The 16230-nt window shown below is 38.5% G+C and overlaps 1 protein-coding gene across 3 annotated transcripts in view; it reads left to right on the plus strand.

Moving 5' to 3' along the window:
* The window catches only part of MANBA (mannosidase beta), a 113852-nt gene that overhangs the window by 79975 nt on the left and 17647 nt on the right, over positions 1 to 16230 (plus strand). For all 3 annotated transcript variants that reach the window (XM_070614143.1, XM_070614145.1, XM_070614144.1), the window contains exon 13: positions 10656 to 10820. In XM_070614143.1, the coding sequence (XP_070470244.1) occupies positions 10656 to 10820 (165 nt within the window). The remainder of the gene's footprint in view (positions 1 to 10655; positions 10821 to 16230) is intronic.

A 16230-nucleotide genomic window follows, 5' to 3' on the forward strand; every position in this document is an offset into this window, starting at 1 on the left:
TACCCAGCAGGGGAATAGCTGGATCATATGGTAGTTCTATTCATAATTTTCTGAGGATACTCCATACTGCTTTCCATAGTGGCTGCACCAGTTTGCACTCCCACCAGCAGTGTACGAGGGTTCCCTTCTCTCCACACCCTCTCCAACATTTGTTGTTTCCTGTGTTATTAATTACAGACATTCTGACTGCAGTGAGGTGATATCTCATTGTAGTTTTGATTTGCATTTCCCTGATAGCTAATGATGTTGAGCATCGTTTCATATGCCTGTTGGCCACCCGTATATCTTCTTTGGAGAAATCTCTATTCAGATCTTTTGCCCATTTTTTAATTGGGTTGTTGGTTTTTTTCTTGTTGAGATGTATGAGTTCTTTGTATAATTTGGGTATTAACCCCTTATCTGATATGTGGTTTGCAAACATCTTCTCCCAATTGTTAGGTTGTCTTTTCATTTTGTTGATGGATTCCTTTGTTGTGCAGAAGCTTTTTAGTTTCATGTAGTCCCATTTGTTCATTTTTTCTTTTGTTTCCCTTGCCTGATCAGACATGGGACTTGAAAATATGCTGCTAAGACCGATGTCAAAGAGTGTACTGCCTATGTATTCTTCTAGAATTTTCATGCTTTTGAGTCTTACATTCAAGTCTTTAATCCATTTGGAGTTGATTTTCTGTATGGTGTAAGGGAATGGTCTACTTTCATTCTTTTGCATGAGGCTGTTCAGTTTTCCCAACACCATTTATTGAAAAGACTTTCCATTCTCCATTGTATGCTCTCAGCTCCCTTGTGGAATATTAGCTGTCCATAAATGTGTGGGTTTATTTCTGGGCTCTCGATTCTGTTCCATTGATCTGTGTGTCTGTTTTTGTGCCAGTACCATGCCGTTTTGGTTATTATGGCTTTGTAGTATATTTTGAAATCAGGCAGTATGATACCTCCAGGTTTGTTCTTTTTTCTCAGGAATCCTTTGGCTATTCAGGGTCTTTTGTTGTTCCATATACATTTTAGGATTCTTTGTTCTATTTCTGTGAAAAATGTTGTTGGAACTTTGATAGGGATTGCATTGAATCTATAGATTGCTTTAGGAAGTATGGACGTTTTAACTACGTTAGTTCTTCCAATGCAAGAGCATGAAATATCTTTCCATTTCTTTGCATCTTCTTCAGTTTCTTTCAACAATGTTTTATAGTTTTCTGTGTACAGACCTTTCACCTCGTTGGTTAAGTTTATTCCTAGGTATTTTATTCTTTTTGTTGCAATTGTAAATGGGATTGTATTCTTATTTTCCCTTTCTGATACTTCGTTGTTAGTGTGTAGATATGCAACCAATTTTTGTATGTTGATTTTGTATCCTGCAACTTGACTGTATTCATTTACTATTTCTAAAAGTTTTTTAGTGGATTCTTTAGGGTTTTCTATATATAAAATCATGTCGTCTGCAATGAGTGACAATTTCACTTCTTCTTTTCCAATGTGGATTCCTTTTATTTCTTTTTCTTGCCTGATTGCTCTGGCTAGGACTTCCAATACTATGTTAAATAAGAGTGATGAAAATGGGCATCCTTGTCTTCTTCCTGTTCTTAGAGGGATAGCTTTCAGTTTTCCTCCGTTGAGCATGATATCTGCTGTGGCTTTGTCATATATGGCTTTTATTATGTTGAGGTATTTTCCTTCTATACCCATTTTATTTAGAGTTTTTATCATAAATGGATGCTGTATCTTGTCGAATGCTTTCTCTGCATCTATTGAGATGATCATGTGATTTTTATTCTTCATTTTGTTAATGTGGTGTATCACGTTGATAGATTTGCAGATGTTGAACCATCCCTGCATCCCTGGAATGAAACCCATTTGATCATGATGTATGATCTTTTTAATGTATTATTGTGTTTGATTTGCTAGCATTTTGTTGAGGATTTTTGCATCAATGTTCATCAGTGATTTTTGCCTATAATTTTCTTTTTTTGTGTTGTCCTTATCTGGTTTTGGTAGCAGGATAATGTTGGCTTCTTAGAATGAGTTAGGAAGCCTTCCCTCCTCTTCAATTTTTTGGAAGAGTTTGAGGATAGGTATTAAATCTTCTTTGAATGTTTGGTAGAATTCACCAGGGAATCCATCTGGGTCCTGGACTTTTACTTTTTGGGAGGTTTTTGATTGCTGTTTCGATCTCCTTACTAGTGATTGATCTGTTCAAATTCTCTACTTCTTCTTGGTCCAGTTTTGAAACGTTGTATGTTTCTAAGAATTTATCCTTTTCTTCTAGATTATCCAATTTGTTGGTGTATAGCTTTTCATAGACATTTCAAAATATGTTTTGTATTTCTGAGGTGTCCATTGTAATTTCTCCTCTTTCATTTCTGATTTTATTTATTTGAGCCTTCTCTCTTTTTTTCTTGGTGAATCTAGCTAAGGGTTTGTCAATTTTATCTTTTCAAACAACCAGCTCTTGGTTTCATTAATTTTTTCTATTTTTTTTTTTTAGTCTCTATTTTGTTTATTTCTGCCCCGATTTTTATTATTTCCTTCCTTCTGCTGATTTTGGGCTTTGTTTGTTGTTCTTTTTCCAGTACCTTTGGATGTACCTTTAGATTATCTATTTGGGATTTTTCTTCTTTGTTGAGGTAGGCCTGAATTGCTATAAACTTCCCTCGTAGAACCGCTTTTGCTGTATCCCGTAGCTTTTGGCATGTCGTTTTTTCATTTTCATTTGTCTCCAGCAATGTTTTGATTTCTCGTTTGATTTCTTCATTGACCCCATGGTTGTATATGGCTTTTCAGGCTTTCTTCCTGTAGTTGATTTCTAGTTTCATACCTTTGTGGTCAGAAAAGATGCATGGTATTATTTCGATCCTCTTAAATTTATTGAGACTTGTTTTGTGGCCTAATATGTGATCAATCCTGGAGAATGTTCCATGTGCATTTGAAAAGAATGTGTATTCTGTGGTTTTTGGATGGAATGTTCTATATATATCCACTAAGTCCATCTAGTCAAATGTGTCATTTAAGACCTGTGTTTCCTTATAGATCTTCTGTTTGGATGATCTATCCATTGGTGTAAGTGGAGTGTTAAATTTCCCTACTATTATTGTGTTGCTGTCTATTTCTCCTTTTATGTCTGTTAATAATTGCTTTATATATTTAGGTGCTCCTATGTTGGGTGCATAGATATTTACAAGTGTTACATCTTCTTGTTGGATTGTTACCTTTATTATTGTGTAGTGCCCTTCTTTGTCTTTTGTTACAATTTTTGTTTTAAAGTCTGTTTTTTCTGTTTTAAGTATTGCTACTCCTACTTTCTTTTCTTTTCCATTTACATGAAATATCTTTTTCCATCCTTTCACTTTCGGTTTGTGAGTGTCTTTAGGTCTGAAGTGTGTCTCTTGTATGCAGCGTATATATGGGTCTTGTTTTTTTTATCCAGTTGGCCACCCTGTGCCTTTTGATTGGAGCATTTAGTCCATTGAGATTTAAAGTAGCTATTGATAAATATGTATTTATTGCCGTTTTGTTACTTTTTTTAAATGGGTGTTTTAGTAGTTCTTCTCTGTCCCTTTCTTTTTCTCTTTCTCTCTTCCCTTGTGGTTTGATGGCTTTCTTTAGTAATATGTTTGATTTCTTTTGTCTTGCTTATTTGCATACTTATTATAGGTTTCTGACTTGTGATTACCTTGAGGATCCTCTATAGTATTCTATGTATATAATAGTCTATATTGAGTTGATAGACTCTTTAGCTTGACCTCTTTCTAAAAGCTCTACTTTTTCATTCCCCTCCTCCCACGTTTTATGTTTTTGAAATCATATCTAATATCTTGTTTTGCGTGTGTCTATCCATTACCCTTTTGTCATTGAAATAGGTAATTTTAGTACTTTTGTCTTTTAACCTTCATATTATCTTCATAGGTGGTTGATCTGCTACCTTTCCTATATTTTTACCTTTCTGAGTGATTTTATTGGTCAGTTATTTTGGATAACTTTTTTATCCCTATTTGTGGTCATTGCTTTCCCACTTAAATAAGTCCCATCAGCATTTCTTGTCGAACTCATTTCTTGATGATAAACTCCTTTAATTTTTGCTTGTCTGGGGAAGCTCTTCATCTTTCTTTCCATTCTGAATGATGACCTTGATGGATAGAGTATTCTTGGCTGTACGTTTTTTCCTTTTATCACTTTAAATACCTCACGCCATTCTCTTCTTGCCTGTAGAGTTTCGGCTGAGAAGTCCGCTGATAGCCTTATGGGCTTTCTTTTGTATGTCACTTGTTACTTTTCTCTTGCTGCTTTTAGGATTCTCTCTTGATCTTTAATTTTGGACATTTTAATTATAATATGCCTTGGTGTGGGCCTCTTCGGGCTTATCTTGTTTGGAGCTCTCTGTGCTTCTGGTACGTGGATGTCTGTTTCCTTCCTTAGGTTAGGAAAATTTTCAGCTATTATTTCTTCAGATAGATTTTCTGCCCCTTTGTCTCTCTCTTCTCCTTCTGGGACACCTATAATACAAATGTTAGCGTACTTGATATTGTCCCAGCGTTCCCTTAGACTGTTCTCATTCTGTTTAATTCTTTTTTCTTTTTTCCTGTTCAGCTTGTGTGATTTCCTCTAGTTTTTCATCTAGCTCACTGATCTGTTCTTCTGCATCCTCTACTCTGCTATTGAGTCCCTCTAGTGAATTTTTCATTTCCAGTATTGTATTCTTCATTTCTGATTGGTTCTTTTTTATATCTGCCAGTTCTCTGTTGATAAGCTCGCTGTGTTTATACAGCCTTCTCCCAATATCTGTGAGCATCCTTATAAGTTTTTGTTTGAACTGTCAGGTAGGTTGCTTATTTCTGTTTCATTTAGTCCTTTATCTGGGGTTTTCTCCTGTTCTTTACTTGGAATGTATTCCTTTGTCTCCTCATTATGCCTCTTTCTCTGTGTTTGTATCTATGTATTAGGTGAGTTGGCTATGTCTCCTGATCTTGGAGAAATGGCCTTATGTAGGAGATGCCTTTTGAGGCCCAGCAGTGTGCTTCCCTCTCGTCACCAGTCCAAATGATCCAGGAGTGACCCCTTTGTGGACTACTTGTGTCCTCCTGCTGTGGCAGGGTTGCTCTTACTACAGGTACCCAGGGAGTCTAGTCTTTCCTTCCCTGGCCAGCTGTTTGTAAATCTGGTTTGAGGAGCCTCAGCACCGTTGGTTACAAGCTCTAATAGCACACTCATGTTGCAGTTTTCCTGTTAATTGAGTAGGTACCCAGTGTAGCTGGTTGCTAGGCTCAGGGGCTTACAGTTGCTATAGGCCTCAGGCCTACAAGGCTGTTGTCATTTCTCTTAGGAGTGCACCTGAGTGGGGCTGGCCCTAGGCACAGGAACACTCAGTTGTTTCAGGTTTTGGAAGGCAAGGCTGATCATTTTTACAGGTATTTGTGAAGCACAGGTCTTCTGCTGCTGATAAGCCTCACTCCCCACAGGACCACACACACTGTCGACACAGTCCTGGTCCGTGCACACTTACCAACCTGCTGGAGCGTACCCTGGTGCCCCACTGCAGGGGCCCCCACCTCTCCACCAATGCCCCCCATGGTTCACCTGGTCCTCATACAGGCCCTGCCCCACAGAGGCAGACACACTCTCCTGCCTATAAAGGATCAAGGCACCCAGTCAATGCAGGCTGACAAGCAGCCTGAGGGCTTGCTATAGGGCAGGGCCAGTCCCTAGGGCAGGCTGCCTGCCCTGGCTGAACTGGATTAAATGTGCGCTCTAGTGGGTGTTGCAGACCCCTGGGCTAACAGGCCAAGGGAAGAACGTCAATGGTGTCTGCCGGGGTCTCTGTCAACACGCCTGGACTAGGTCACAGCAATGGCCACCACCAATGTCTCAGTCTCTGGAGAGGTCCCTCCTCTCACCCCAATGCCCTCAGAGCCCACCAGGTGGGTCTCGTTTCACCAAAGGACTGTCAGCCTTCTCTCTGGTGATTTTAGGTTGCTGAGATGGGTGAGTTTGTGTGTGGGTCCTTTAAGACCGGGTCTTTTCAGCTTTCATCTGATAGCTTTTCTGGGGGTATCCCCACTGCAGTTAATAGCCCACGAAACCAGATAGTAAGACCCTGGTCTCAGTTGTGCTGAGTCTGAAGGGTGCTTATAGCAGTATCAGCCCCTTTCCAAGCTCCCTTCTCCAGAGAGGGCTGCGTACCTTAGGGTGGCTCCCGCCTGGCTGGCTGAGAAACTTCACTGCTCCTGAAGATGGCTTTTTTTCTCTCCAGGAGGAATTTCTGCCTCTTCCTCCTTAGGACTGTCCCTTGCTGTGGGGGTTCTTTTTATCCAGTTTTCAGTTTTCTCTCCAGGGTAATTTTTCCAAAAATAGTTGTAACCTGGTTGTGTTCGTGGGAGGAGATGAGTTCAGAATCTGCTTATGCCGCCATCTTGACCCACCTCCATGATCTATTTTTGAGTTAATTATTCTTTATGAAGTGAGGTAGGTGTCCAGGTTCATTCTTTTGCATATGGGCAGCCAATTTTCTGGACACCATTTACCAAAAATATTATTCTTTCCCCCATTAAATTCTTTTGACTCCTTTGCCGAAAATCAATTGACCATAAATCTTAAGGTTTATTTCTGAATTCTCAATTCTGTTCCGTTGATCCATATGTCTATCTTATGCCAGTATACACTGTCACGATTACTGTAGTTTTGTAGTAAGTTTTGAAAACAGAAAGTGTGAGTCCACCAACTTTGTTCTTCATTCAAGAGTGTTTTGACTGTCCTAGGTGCCTTGCATTTTCATATGGATTTTCGGATCCCTTTGCCAGTTTCTGTAAAAAAGCCAGCTGGGATTTTGATAGGGATTGTGTTGAACATGTAGATCAGTTTGCAAAGTATTGCCATCTTAACAATGTTAAGTCTTCTGATCCATGAACCTGTGATGTCTTTAATTTCTTTTAACACTATTTTATAGTTTTCAGTGTACAAGTCTGATACTTCTTTGGTTAAATTTATTCGTAAGTATTTTATTCTTTTTTGGTTCTATTGTAAATGGAATTATTTTCTTAATTTTGTTTTCAGATTGTTCATTGCTAGCGTATAAAGGTACAATTGATTTTTGTGTGTGTGTGTGAGGAAGATTAGCCCTGAGCTAACATCCATTGCCAATCTTCCTCTTTTTGCTACACCACTTGGCCGGCCCCTACAATTGGTTTTTATATATTGAATTTATATTTTGTAACGTTGCAGAACCCGTTTATTAGTTTTAATAGTTTTTTTGTGAATTCTTTAGAGTGTTCTCTATATAAGACATGTCATCTGTGGATAAAGGTAGTTTTACTTCTTCCTTCCCAATTTGGATGCCTTTTATTTAGTTTTCTTGCCTATTTGCCCAGGCTAGAACCTCCAATACAATGTAGATAGAAGTGGTGAGATGGACATCCTTGTTTCGTTCCTTTTCTTGGGGAGAAATGGCTCAGTCTTCTACCGTTTAGGATGGTGTTAACCGTGGGTTTTCACAGCCACCCTTTATTGGTGAGGATGTTCCTTTCTGGTCCTGGTTTGCTGATGCTGTGTCGTGGGAGGTGCTGTACTTGGTCACATGTGTTGTCTTCATTTGTTGAAATGTTCATGGGGTTTTTGTCTCCCTCTTCCCTCACTTGCATAAAGTAACCACAGAAAAAGTTTTAAGACAATTTCAATATCTTCCTCAACTTCACCTCCTAAACACAACTGATTGGCTTCTATACATTGAAGTTATATTGATTTTTTTTTCCAGGCTTTCCTTTTTTTTTTTTTTTTAAGGAAGATTGGCCCTGAGCTGACATCTGTTGCCAATCTTCCTCCTTTTTTTTTTCTCCCCAAAGCCCCCCAGTACATAATTGTCTATCCCACTTGTAAGTCCTCCTAGTTCTTCTGTGTGGGATGCTGCCACAGCATGGCCTCATGAGAGTGCGTAGGTCTACACCCAGGATCTGAACAGGCGAACCCCGGGACACTGAAGTGGAGCATGCGAACCCAACCACTCGACCACAGGGCCAGCTCCTTTATTGTATTTTTAGCTTTAATAAATAATGTCATAACCTTAGTTCTACAGTTGTTTTTTTTATTTCTCCCCTATTGTGAGGTTGATCTTTTGGGAATACCATTGTTTCAAAATGAAGGAGATGGAGTTCAGTATCCTGACTCAGGGAGGAATAAGTGTTGAGAATGGGAAGCAAGGAATGAAAGAAGCAAAAGTGTGTAGTGAGCGGATGCTCTGTACCAGGTGCCCTGGTTTGTTGATTCCCGTGGTTTCATTTGACAATAATCCCTATCCCTCCTCTGACTGAGGCCCAGGAGGAAACCGACGCCCTGGAGAGTGAGTTTGCTCAAGGTCCCCAGAGAGTAAGTCGCATATCTGGATTCAGACTCACTGTCTGACTCCAGAGTGATCCATTTTGCTTTTTCTTCATTTCAGAAAGGTGAGTGTTAGAAATTGTAAGCCTTTTTCTAAGTCTATAAGGATTTCTATCACCTCCTGAAAATAATGGAATTGCCGCGTTTTTGTGAAATGCCTGATGATGTTCAAAGATATCCAACACTGTATGGTAGAACAGGGAAGGGGAGAAGTTCTGCTCCTTAGGAGCCTTGACTTGGTCCTTGCCTCTTCTTGAGTTCCGTTGCTCAGTTGACGTTTTGAATATGTAACTGGGAATAGAAAAGAAACCAAAGAAATAACTTTACAGAAAACTTTGGCTGTTTTATTTAGAGCTTTTTTCATGTATTCAAGAAAAATATTAAAATGTCTCTCTGTAGTGTGGGACACATTACTTCTTCGCAAAATAGTCATATTTTCAACAGGTGATTGCACAGTGATTAAAAGTGTCAGCTTTGGAATAAACAGTTCTGGATTTGGATACAGAACTGCCACACGCTAGCCATATTGCCTTGGACAAATTATTTTTTCATCTTCTCGAATTTCAGTGTCCTTCTCTGTAGTTGGGGTTAATAGCGGTAAATACCTTTGAGGAGTGTGTGTGTGCACATGCAGGTGCGCATGTGATCGTAGGTAAAGATTCAGCGAACACCATAAAATGAAGCTCTTGTTACTATTAATAGAGTCCATGATGTGTGTGGAAGTGTGATTTTCTTCAGATGCGTCTGGGTTCAGAGGACACGAGGCTGGACTCGAGGGCACTAACCAGCTCGGGTCCTGGGCAGGATACTTCACCTTTCTGTGCCTGCTTTTCTCATCTGTAAAATAGGGTGATAACAGGACCTCCTCATAGGGTTGTTATGAGGAGTAAATGAGTTAATATTCTTAAAGCGATTAGAACCTTACCTGGCACTTTCTAATTGGTAACATTGTCACATCTGAAATTGACAAGACTTCCAAACCACAGGTGTGAGAAGGTAGGAAGCTTCCCACATCACGGAAGATTGGATTCACAGATAATGGCGTACGTTCCCATCCTGACCAGTCGAGGGCTGGGAGGCCGCAGGGGTGTTTCAGACTTTGGAAAGGAAGAGGCGTAGAAAGAGGGGAGGGTTATTGGTAAAGATCTGTGCATCTGAGCTGTGTACGAGGTCACTAAATGCTAATACTACTGTCTTAACCAATACGAGGAGGAAGTAGTATTCTCTACGCTGCCTGCCAGTAACAGTTTCGAAAAGTAGAGAGAATTTGGAGAAACTTCCACATTAAATATGGCTAATGCACATTACTTACATTTTGGTATAAATAAGTTTCTAAAGAATAACTTTTTCTTTTTAAGGTGATTGGTCTGTGTACTGCAAGATTACTGGGAATTATAAGTCATATTTTATAAACAGGGATTAAGCTTTTTAATTTTGAGTGTTTCTTGTGGGTGAGGTGGAATACAGTTTTTTCAAAGTTTCTGGGGTACTTGGATAAGAACTCTGACATTTTCAGATGGAGCCAGCAGTTGTCTTATATCTTTCTCAAAAGCTAACAGTTCATCAAATCATAGGCCTACAAGCCAGAATTATTGCCTTTTTTTTTTCTGTAAAAGGTCCACTACTAACATGTGTGTGGTGTTTCTTTTTTGTTTTATTTTGACCTGATGATAGCTTCTCAAAGGGATGAAAGAAAGATCCTGTAAGTTGTGTCTGGCTTAAAAAAGAAGATTTATTACTAGAGGAAAGGAGTATCATTGTTTGGTTTGTGTCTTCAACTAAATAAAATTACATATGTGTATATTGAATGTATTTAGTAATCACTGAGAAACAAATGAGCAAGTGCTAAAGCATTTACCATCTTGATAGTGATGTTTTATCCTGTTAAAGAATTGACAGTTTTAACAGAATGTTGATTTGAGTCCATTATTCAGTTTTGACAATTTACTTAAATAGATAAAATGACATTTAAAAAGACACATAACAAATGTATAAAAAACCAGGAATATGTTTTGATAAGATAAGACTTTTGATAGAAATGCCAAAACCTAACTTTCTAGGTTTGAATAAGGGAGGAGTGTAGGTGCCAAATCCTGGTTTTGTGACTGACTGTGCACAAGGCTAGCCTTTCAGCAACAAGAAGTATGATGGCAAAAGCCTCTGTGAAATTAGAGTCACAGAACAAACCTTGAGCTCTTTTCCAGTGTGTCGAGTGCTTTGCAAGTTTGTCAGAAATGTGTAAAAAAGTACTTTGGCTCCTAACGCTGCCATTTGTGCCTCTCAAATTCTTTCCTGGGAAGATTTCTTCTGAAGAGGACTGGTCATGTGGAAGCAGGTTTTCGCTTCATCGCCAACATCATGCAGATGGGAACACTGAGATGCTTCTTCAGGCCGGACTTCATTTCAAACTCCCGCAAAGCAAAGACCCATTACGCTCGTTCAAAGATACCATATATCTTACTCAGGTAAGGCATTTTCATTCTGGAGTTCAGCAGCTTCCTGCAGTTAACATAAGAGAGCATGTAGATTTTGTAAGCCTTATGTGGTGAAAAATATTCAGGTTTTCATTTTACTGATTAAGGAATTTATCTTCTTCAAAATAGATTTATGATGACAAGTAAGACTTGGAATAGTTAATTTTTGGCGTTTGTCTCTCTTATAAGAATAGCTGACAAAGTTCTACAGCAAATTGTGCGTTAAAATGTTCTCTAGCTGAAGATTACTGTAAGGTTCAGTGATTAAGACAGAGCATTTCCCAGGGATAAATGGAACAATGGAACATGATAGAGTCCAGAAACAGACTCATGTGTAATAGTCACCTGATTTATGGCCACAATGCCCCTGCAGTCCTGTGGGAAAGGACAGTCTTATCAACAAATAGTGCCATATCAAATGGGTATCTTCCTGGGAAAAAAAATGAACTGTGACTTCCTAAACAAAAATTAATTTGATCATTGATCAAAGACTCAACTGTGAAAGGTAGTACAATAAAGCTTCTAAGAGAAAACATAGGAAAACATCTTCATGACCCTGGCATGGGCAAAGATTTCTTAAATAGGACATGAAACACACTGACTATGTAAGAAAATAAGGATAAATTGGACTTCATTAAAATTATGGACTTTTGTATATCAAAGGCACCATTACAAGAAAGAAAAGGAAAGCCACAAATTGGGGAACAATATTTGTAATACATATATCTGATAAAAGATTTGTATTCAGCATAAAGAACTTCCATAAAGCAGTGAGAAAAAGATAACGTGTTAAAAAATGGACAAAAACCTTGAACTGGCACTTCACTGAAGAAGATATCCAAATGTCACTAAGTATATGAAAATGTGCTCAATTTCATCCTTATTAAGGAAATGCAAATTAAAGCCATGTCAGGATGCCCCTACACGCAATGCACACAGTGTAATTTTAGCATAGTGGCTGAAATTAAAAAGATTGACAATACCAACTGTTGGTGAGGAGGTGACAATACCAGCTGTTGGTGAGGAGGTGGGACAGCTGGAACTTTTAGACGTTGTTAGTAGGAGTGGAAATTTGTTTAACTACTTGAGAAAATTTTATAGTAGTTTCTATCCAAGCTAAGCATTTGATTCCTCTTTGAGTCTAGCTATTTACCCAAGAAAAATGAGTGCATATGTCTGCCAACAGACATTTAACATAATGTTCATTGCAGCTTTGATAATAGCCCCAAACTGGAAACAACCTAAATGTTCTTTAACGGAAGAATTTATAAACAAATTGCAGGATGTTTATACAATGGAATACTCCACAGCAGTATAAAAGAAGAGACTACTGCTATCAGCAACCACTTGGATAAATCTTACAGATGTGTTGAGCAAAAGAAACATCGAAGTTTCAGGAAAGACAAAATGAATCAGGATGATAGAGAGCAGATTAGTGATCACTGCTGTTGTGGAGGGAGTGGTGAATTATGATTAGGAGAGCGTGCAAGGGAACTTTCTGAAGTGCTAAGAAAGTTTTATATATTGATCTGGGTGCTGGTTACATGGGTGCACACATATGTTAAAATTCACTGAGTTGTACACTTAAGATCTGTGCATGTTACATTATGCACCTTACTGGATTATTTTTAAAACAGATCTGTTGAGCTATAATTGGCATACCATAGAATTCACTCATTTTAAGTGTACGGTTAAGTGATTTTTAGTATATTTATCAAGTCATGCAACCATCCCCATAATCCAATTTTAGAACATTTCTGACACCCAAAAAGCTCCATCCTGCCCATTTGCAGTCACTCTCCTTTCTCCCCTTCAGCCCTACACAAAGATTAGTCTGCTTTCTGTTTCTATTGATTTTACTTTTCTTTACATTTCACATAACTGGAATCATACAATGTGTGATCTCTTGCATCTGGCTTCTTTCACTGAGCGTACTGTTTTTGGAGTTCTTCCGTGTTATAGCATATATCTAGACTTCATTTCTCTTTCTTGCTAAATAGCATTCTGTTGTATGGATATAGCATGTTTTATTTATCCATTCATCAGTTGATGGACATATGGATTATTTCCAACTTTTGACTTATGAATAATGCAGCTATGAATATTTGCATACCAATTTTCATGCATGTATTTTCATTTCTCTTGGGTAGAAATGTATGAGTGAAATTGCTGAGTTATATGGTAAATTTATATTTAACTTTTTAATAAGCTATCAAACTGAATTTTGGATAATATTTTCATCTTAATGTTTCCATTTTACTTTTTTTTGTGTGAGGAAGATTGGTCCTGAGCTAAAATCTGTACCAGTCTTCCTCTGCTTTGTATATGGGATGCTGCCACAGCATGGCTTGATGAGTGGTCATAGGTCCGCACCTGGGATCCAAACCTGCAAACCCCGGGCCACCAAAGCAGAGCGCACAAACTTAACCACTATACCACTGGGCCGGCCCCTTCATTTTGCTTTTTTAATTTACCTATTTTATTTCATGAACCTGTGAACTGCACACATAGGTAAGACCATATTAAAACCAGTGCATATTTTTGCTATCCTTACAACCACTGATGTTTTTGCTATACTTATTTCAGGTTCTGAGAGAGCCTAATCCCAGTCATATGAGATGAAATGAAGTAGATCAGAGGTTTTTGTTCAAGATGATCACATTTTAATTTTTGCATCTTAGCACTGAAAAATGTACCAATTTTTATCCAAAGTCGTGCTCACTCTCATCAGTTTTCTCCTGTATGAAAACAAAAAACCCTAGATGGAAGCTGATGCAAAAAACTGTAAGCCAAAAGAATACTCTTTTTCAGAAGGTAATAAACTGATGAAGAGAACGTTAATGTTTCAACCGTGATCTTATCGGTCAGGGAAGTTTTCCCAGTGTGATGTGGTTGATGAATTTCCCTCATGGAACACACGTTCAAAGATGGACTTGATATCTGTCTCTTTTAAAGTGTTGCGCTTCATCCTTGTCAGCTTTTGCAGCCAGCATTCTATAAGCATCCCAGTTTCGATGTGTACAATAGGATGACCCTTGTGTGTGTGTGAAAATCTTTTCAGCTGTTGTTTTTCATGCCATCTTTTATCCTCCCAGCTGTTCATTTTATTACTGTTACTTTATTCTGTTTCCTCAAAACCATGTTCAGAGAGCTGACACACATAACTGCTCTTTCTGACCTCATTAGCATCGGGGCCGTGGCTGGGAGCGGGGTGTGCGGCTGGCATCTTTGTTGGTGACGGCTTTTGTCTGAGACGTGAGCTCTTGTGTCTGCTGGGTGCTGGCTCGGAGCTGGACTTGTCCTTGCTCATTCTCCCTTGCGCTTTCTGGTAGACTAGATGGGATCTGAGATGAGAGGAATCAGAATGAGAGTTTTTTGTTTTTACTGTTGGATTTTCTTCACTGAAATACAGACAGGAAACGTCAGGGTCAAAGCTTCCCCCTCACTACATTGGCTTTAGGAAAGTTAATACTATTATTCTGTGTAGTAGAAGTAACACCTTTCTGTAGTTCATTTTCTCTGTTCTCACTCCCACCCCCTGTTCTTTTTCTCATAGTCGGTCATATTATTCTGAAGAACAGAATACCTGCCTGTGTGCCACTTTTTAGGACATTCTATTAAACTTTTTTTTTAGCAACTTTCAAAAAATCTTTGCTGAGAAAGCTGTGCAGTAAGTTTCTTCACGCTTCGATCCTTCTCTGTCTTCTCTTTGTCTTATAACTGCAAAGGCATCCCTCTAGACTCTGACCTCTTTAATTCTAATATTCCAGAACAACCTTGCCTCACCTTTCGTTCTCCTACTTTATCCTGTGGCGCTGTATTCCAAATAGGCTGCATACCTAGGCACGCCCTCTGAAGCTGTGTCCTGCAGACCTCATTGCCTAGTTTGGGGACTCTCTATCCACACTGACACATGTGAACTAACTATTAATTGACTTCCTCTGCCAGCATGACCTCTTACTGCCACTTAGAGAGGAAGCTGGCTAGTGACAGTCTTCACTAACCCCTTAATATTAGCCCCGTCTAGTGTCTTCATTTATTCTTCACATATTTATTGAGCATGTAATGAGGGCTAGATGCTCGGGGATGCCCTTGAGAGATTCATATTCTTAGGGGTCCATTTTATCTCCCCATGTTGCAAGTACCTTGATCACAGGACCTAAGAAGAAAAGGCAGGCTATGCTGTCGGCCCAGGTACTGATGACACCTGCTACCTGGGACAGGTGTTTGTTTGGTAAGCAGCACTGAGATGTGATGGAAGATCCAGGCCAAGCTGAGCTTTTAGGATGGGGATAAGGTGGGTAAAGGAAGGGAAGGAAGGAAGGTGATTTTACTAATATATATAATAATATTATGTAATATTATATCCCTTTGCAAGTGAGATGAAATTCTATAACTACTAAGGTGTTTGATTGAATTATAACATCAATTTTCAGTAGTTAAGTAAAGTGGACATCAGAAACTTGGCACACTAAAAAAGGCCTTATTGGAACAATAGAGAAAAAAATCAACAAAAACAAAAGTTAGTTCTTTGAAAGGATCAACAAAATTGAAAAACCTTTAGCTAGACTGGCAAGAAAAAAAGAGAGAAGACTCAAAATACTAAATCAGGAATGAAAGAGGAAACATTACTATTGACCCTACAGAAATAAAAAGGGTGAAAGGAGAATACTGGAAATGGTTGTATGACAACAAGTCATGTAACCTAGGTGAAATGGACAAATTCCTAGATAGACATAGATTGTAAAAACTGACTCCAGAAGAAATAGAAAATCTGAGTAGACCTGTAACGACTAAAGAGATTGAGTTAGTAGTCAGAAAACTTCTTTTTACAAAGATGGCTCATTAGTGAATTCTAAAAAAAATTTAAAGAAGAATTAACCCCAATCCTCACAAACTCTTAGAAAAAATAGAAGAGGGGAAAACACTTCCCAATTCATTCTGTGAAGCCGTTATTATCCTGATACCAAAACCAAACAAAGACATATCAAGAAAAGCCAGCTATAGACCAGTATCTCTGATGTATATAGACAGAAAAAAAATCTTCAACAAAACACTAACAATCCAAATCCAGCAGCATGTAAAAAAGTTTATATACCATAATCAAGTGGGATTTATCCTAGGAATGCAAGATTGCGTAAGGAAATGAAAGTCAACCAAGGTAATACACCACATAAATAGAATAAAGGAAAAATAACCATATGGTCATCTCAGTAGACAAAGAAAACCATTAGACAAAATTCAACACCCTTTTATGAGAAAAAAGATTCCATAAACTAGGAATAGAAGGGAGCTTCCTCAACCTGAAAAAGAGCATCAGTGAAGAACCCATAGCTGATATCATATTTAATGGTGAAAGAAAATTTTCCCCTTAAGATCAGGAACAAGACAAGCAGCCTGC

Source organism: Equus przewalskii, chromosome 3, assembly GCF_037783145.1.
Source record: "Equus przewalskii isolate Varuska chromosome 3, EquPr2, whole genome shotgun sequence".
Taxonomy (NCBI): Eukaryota; Metazoa; Chordata; class Mammalia; order Perissodactyla; family Equidae; genus Equus; species Equus przewalskii.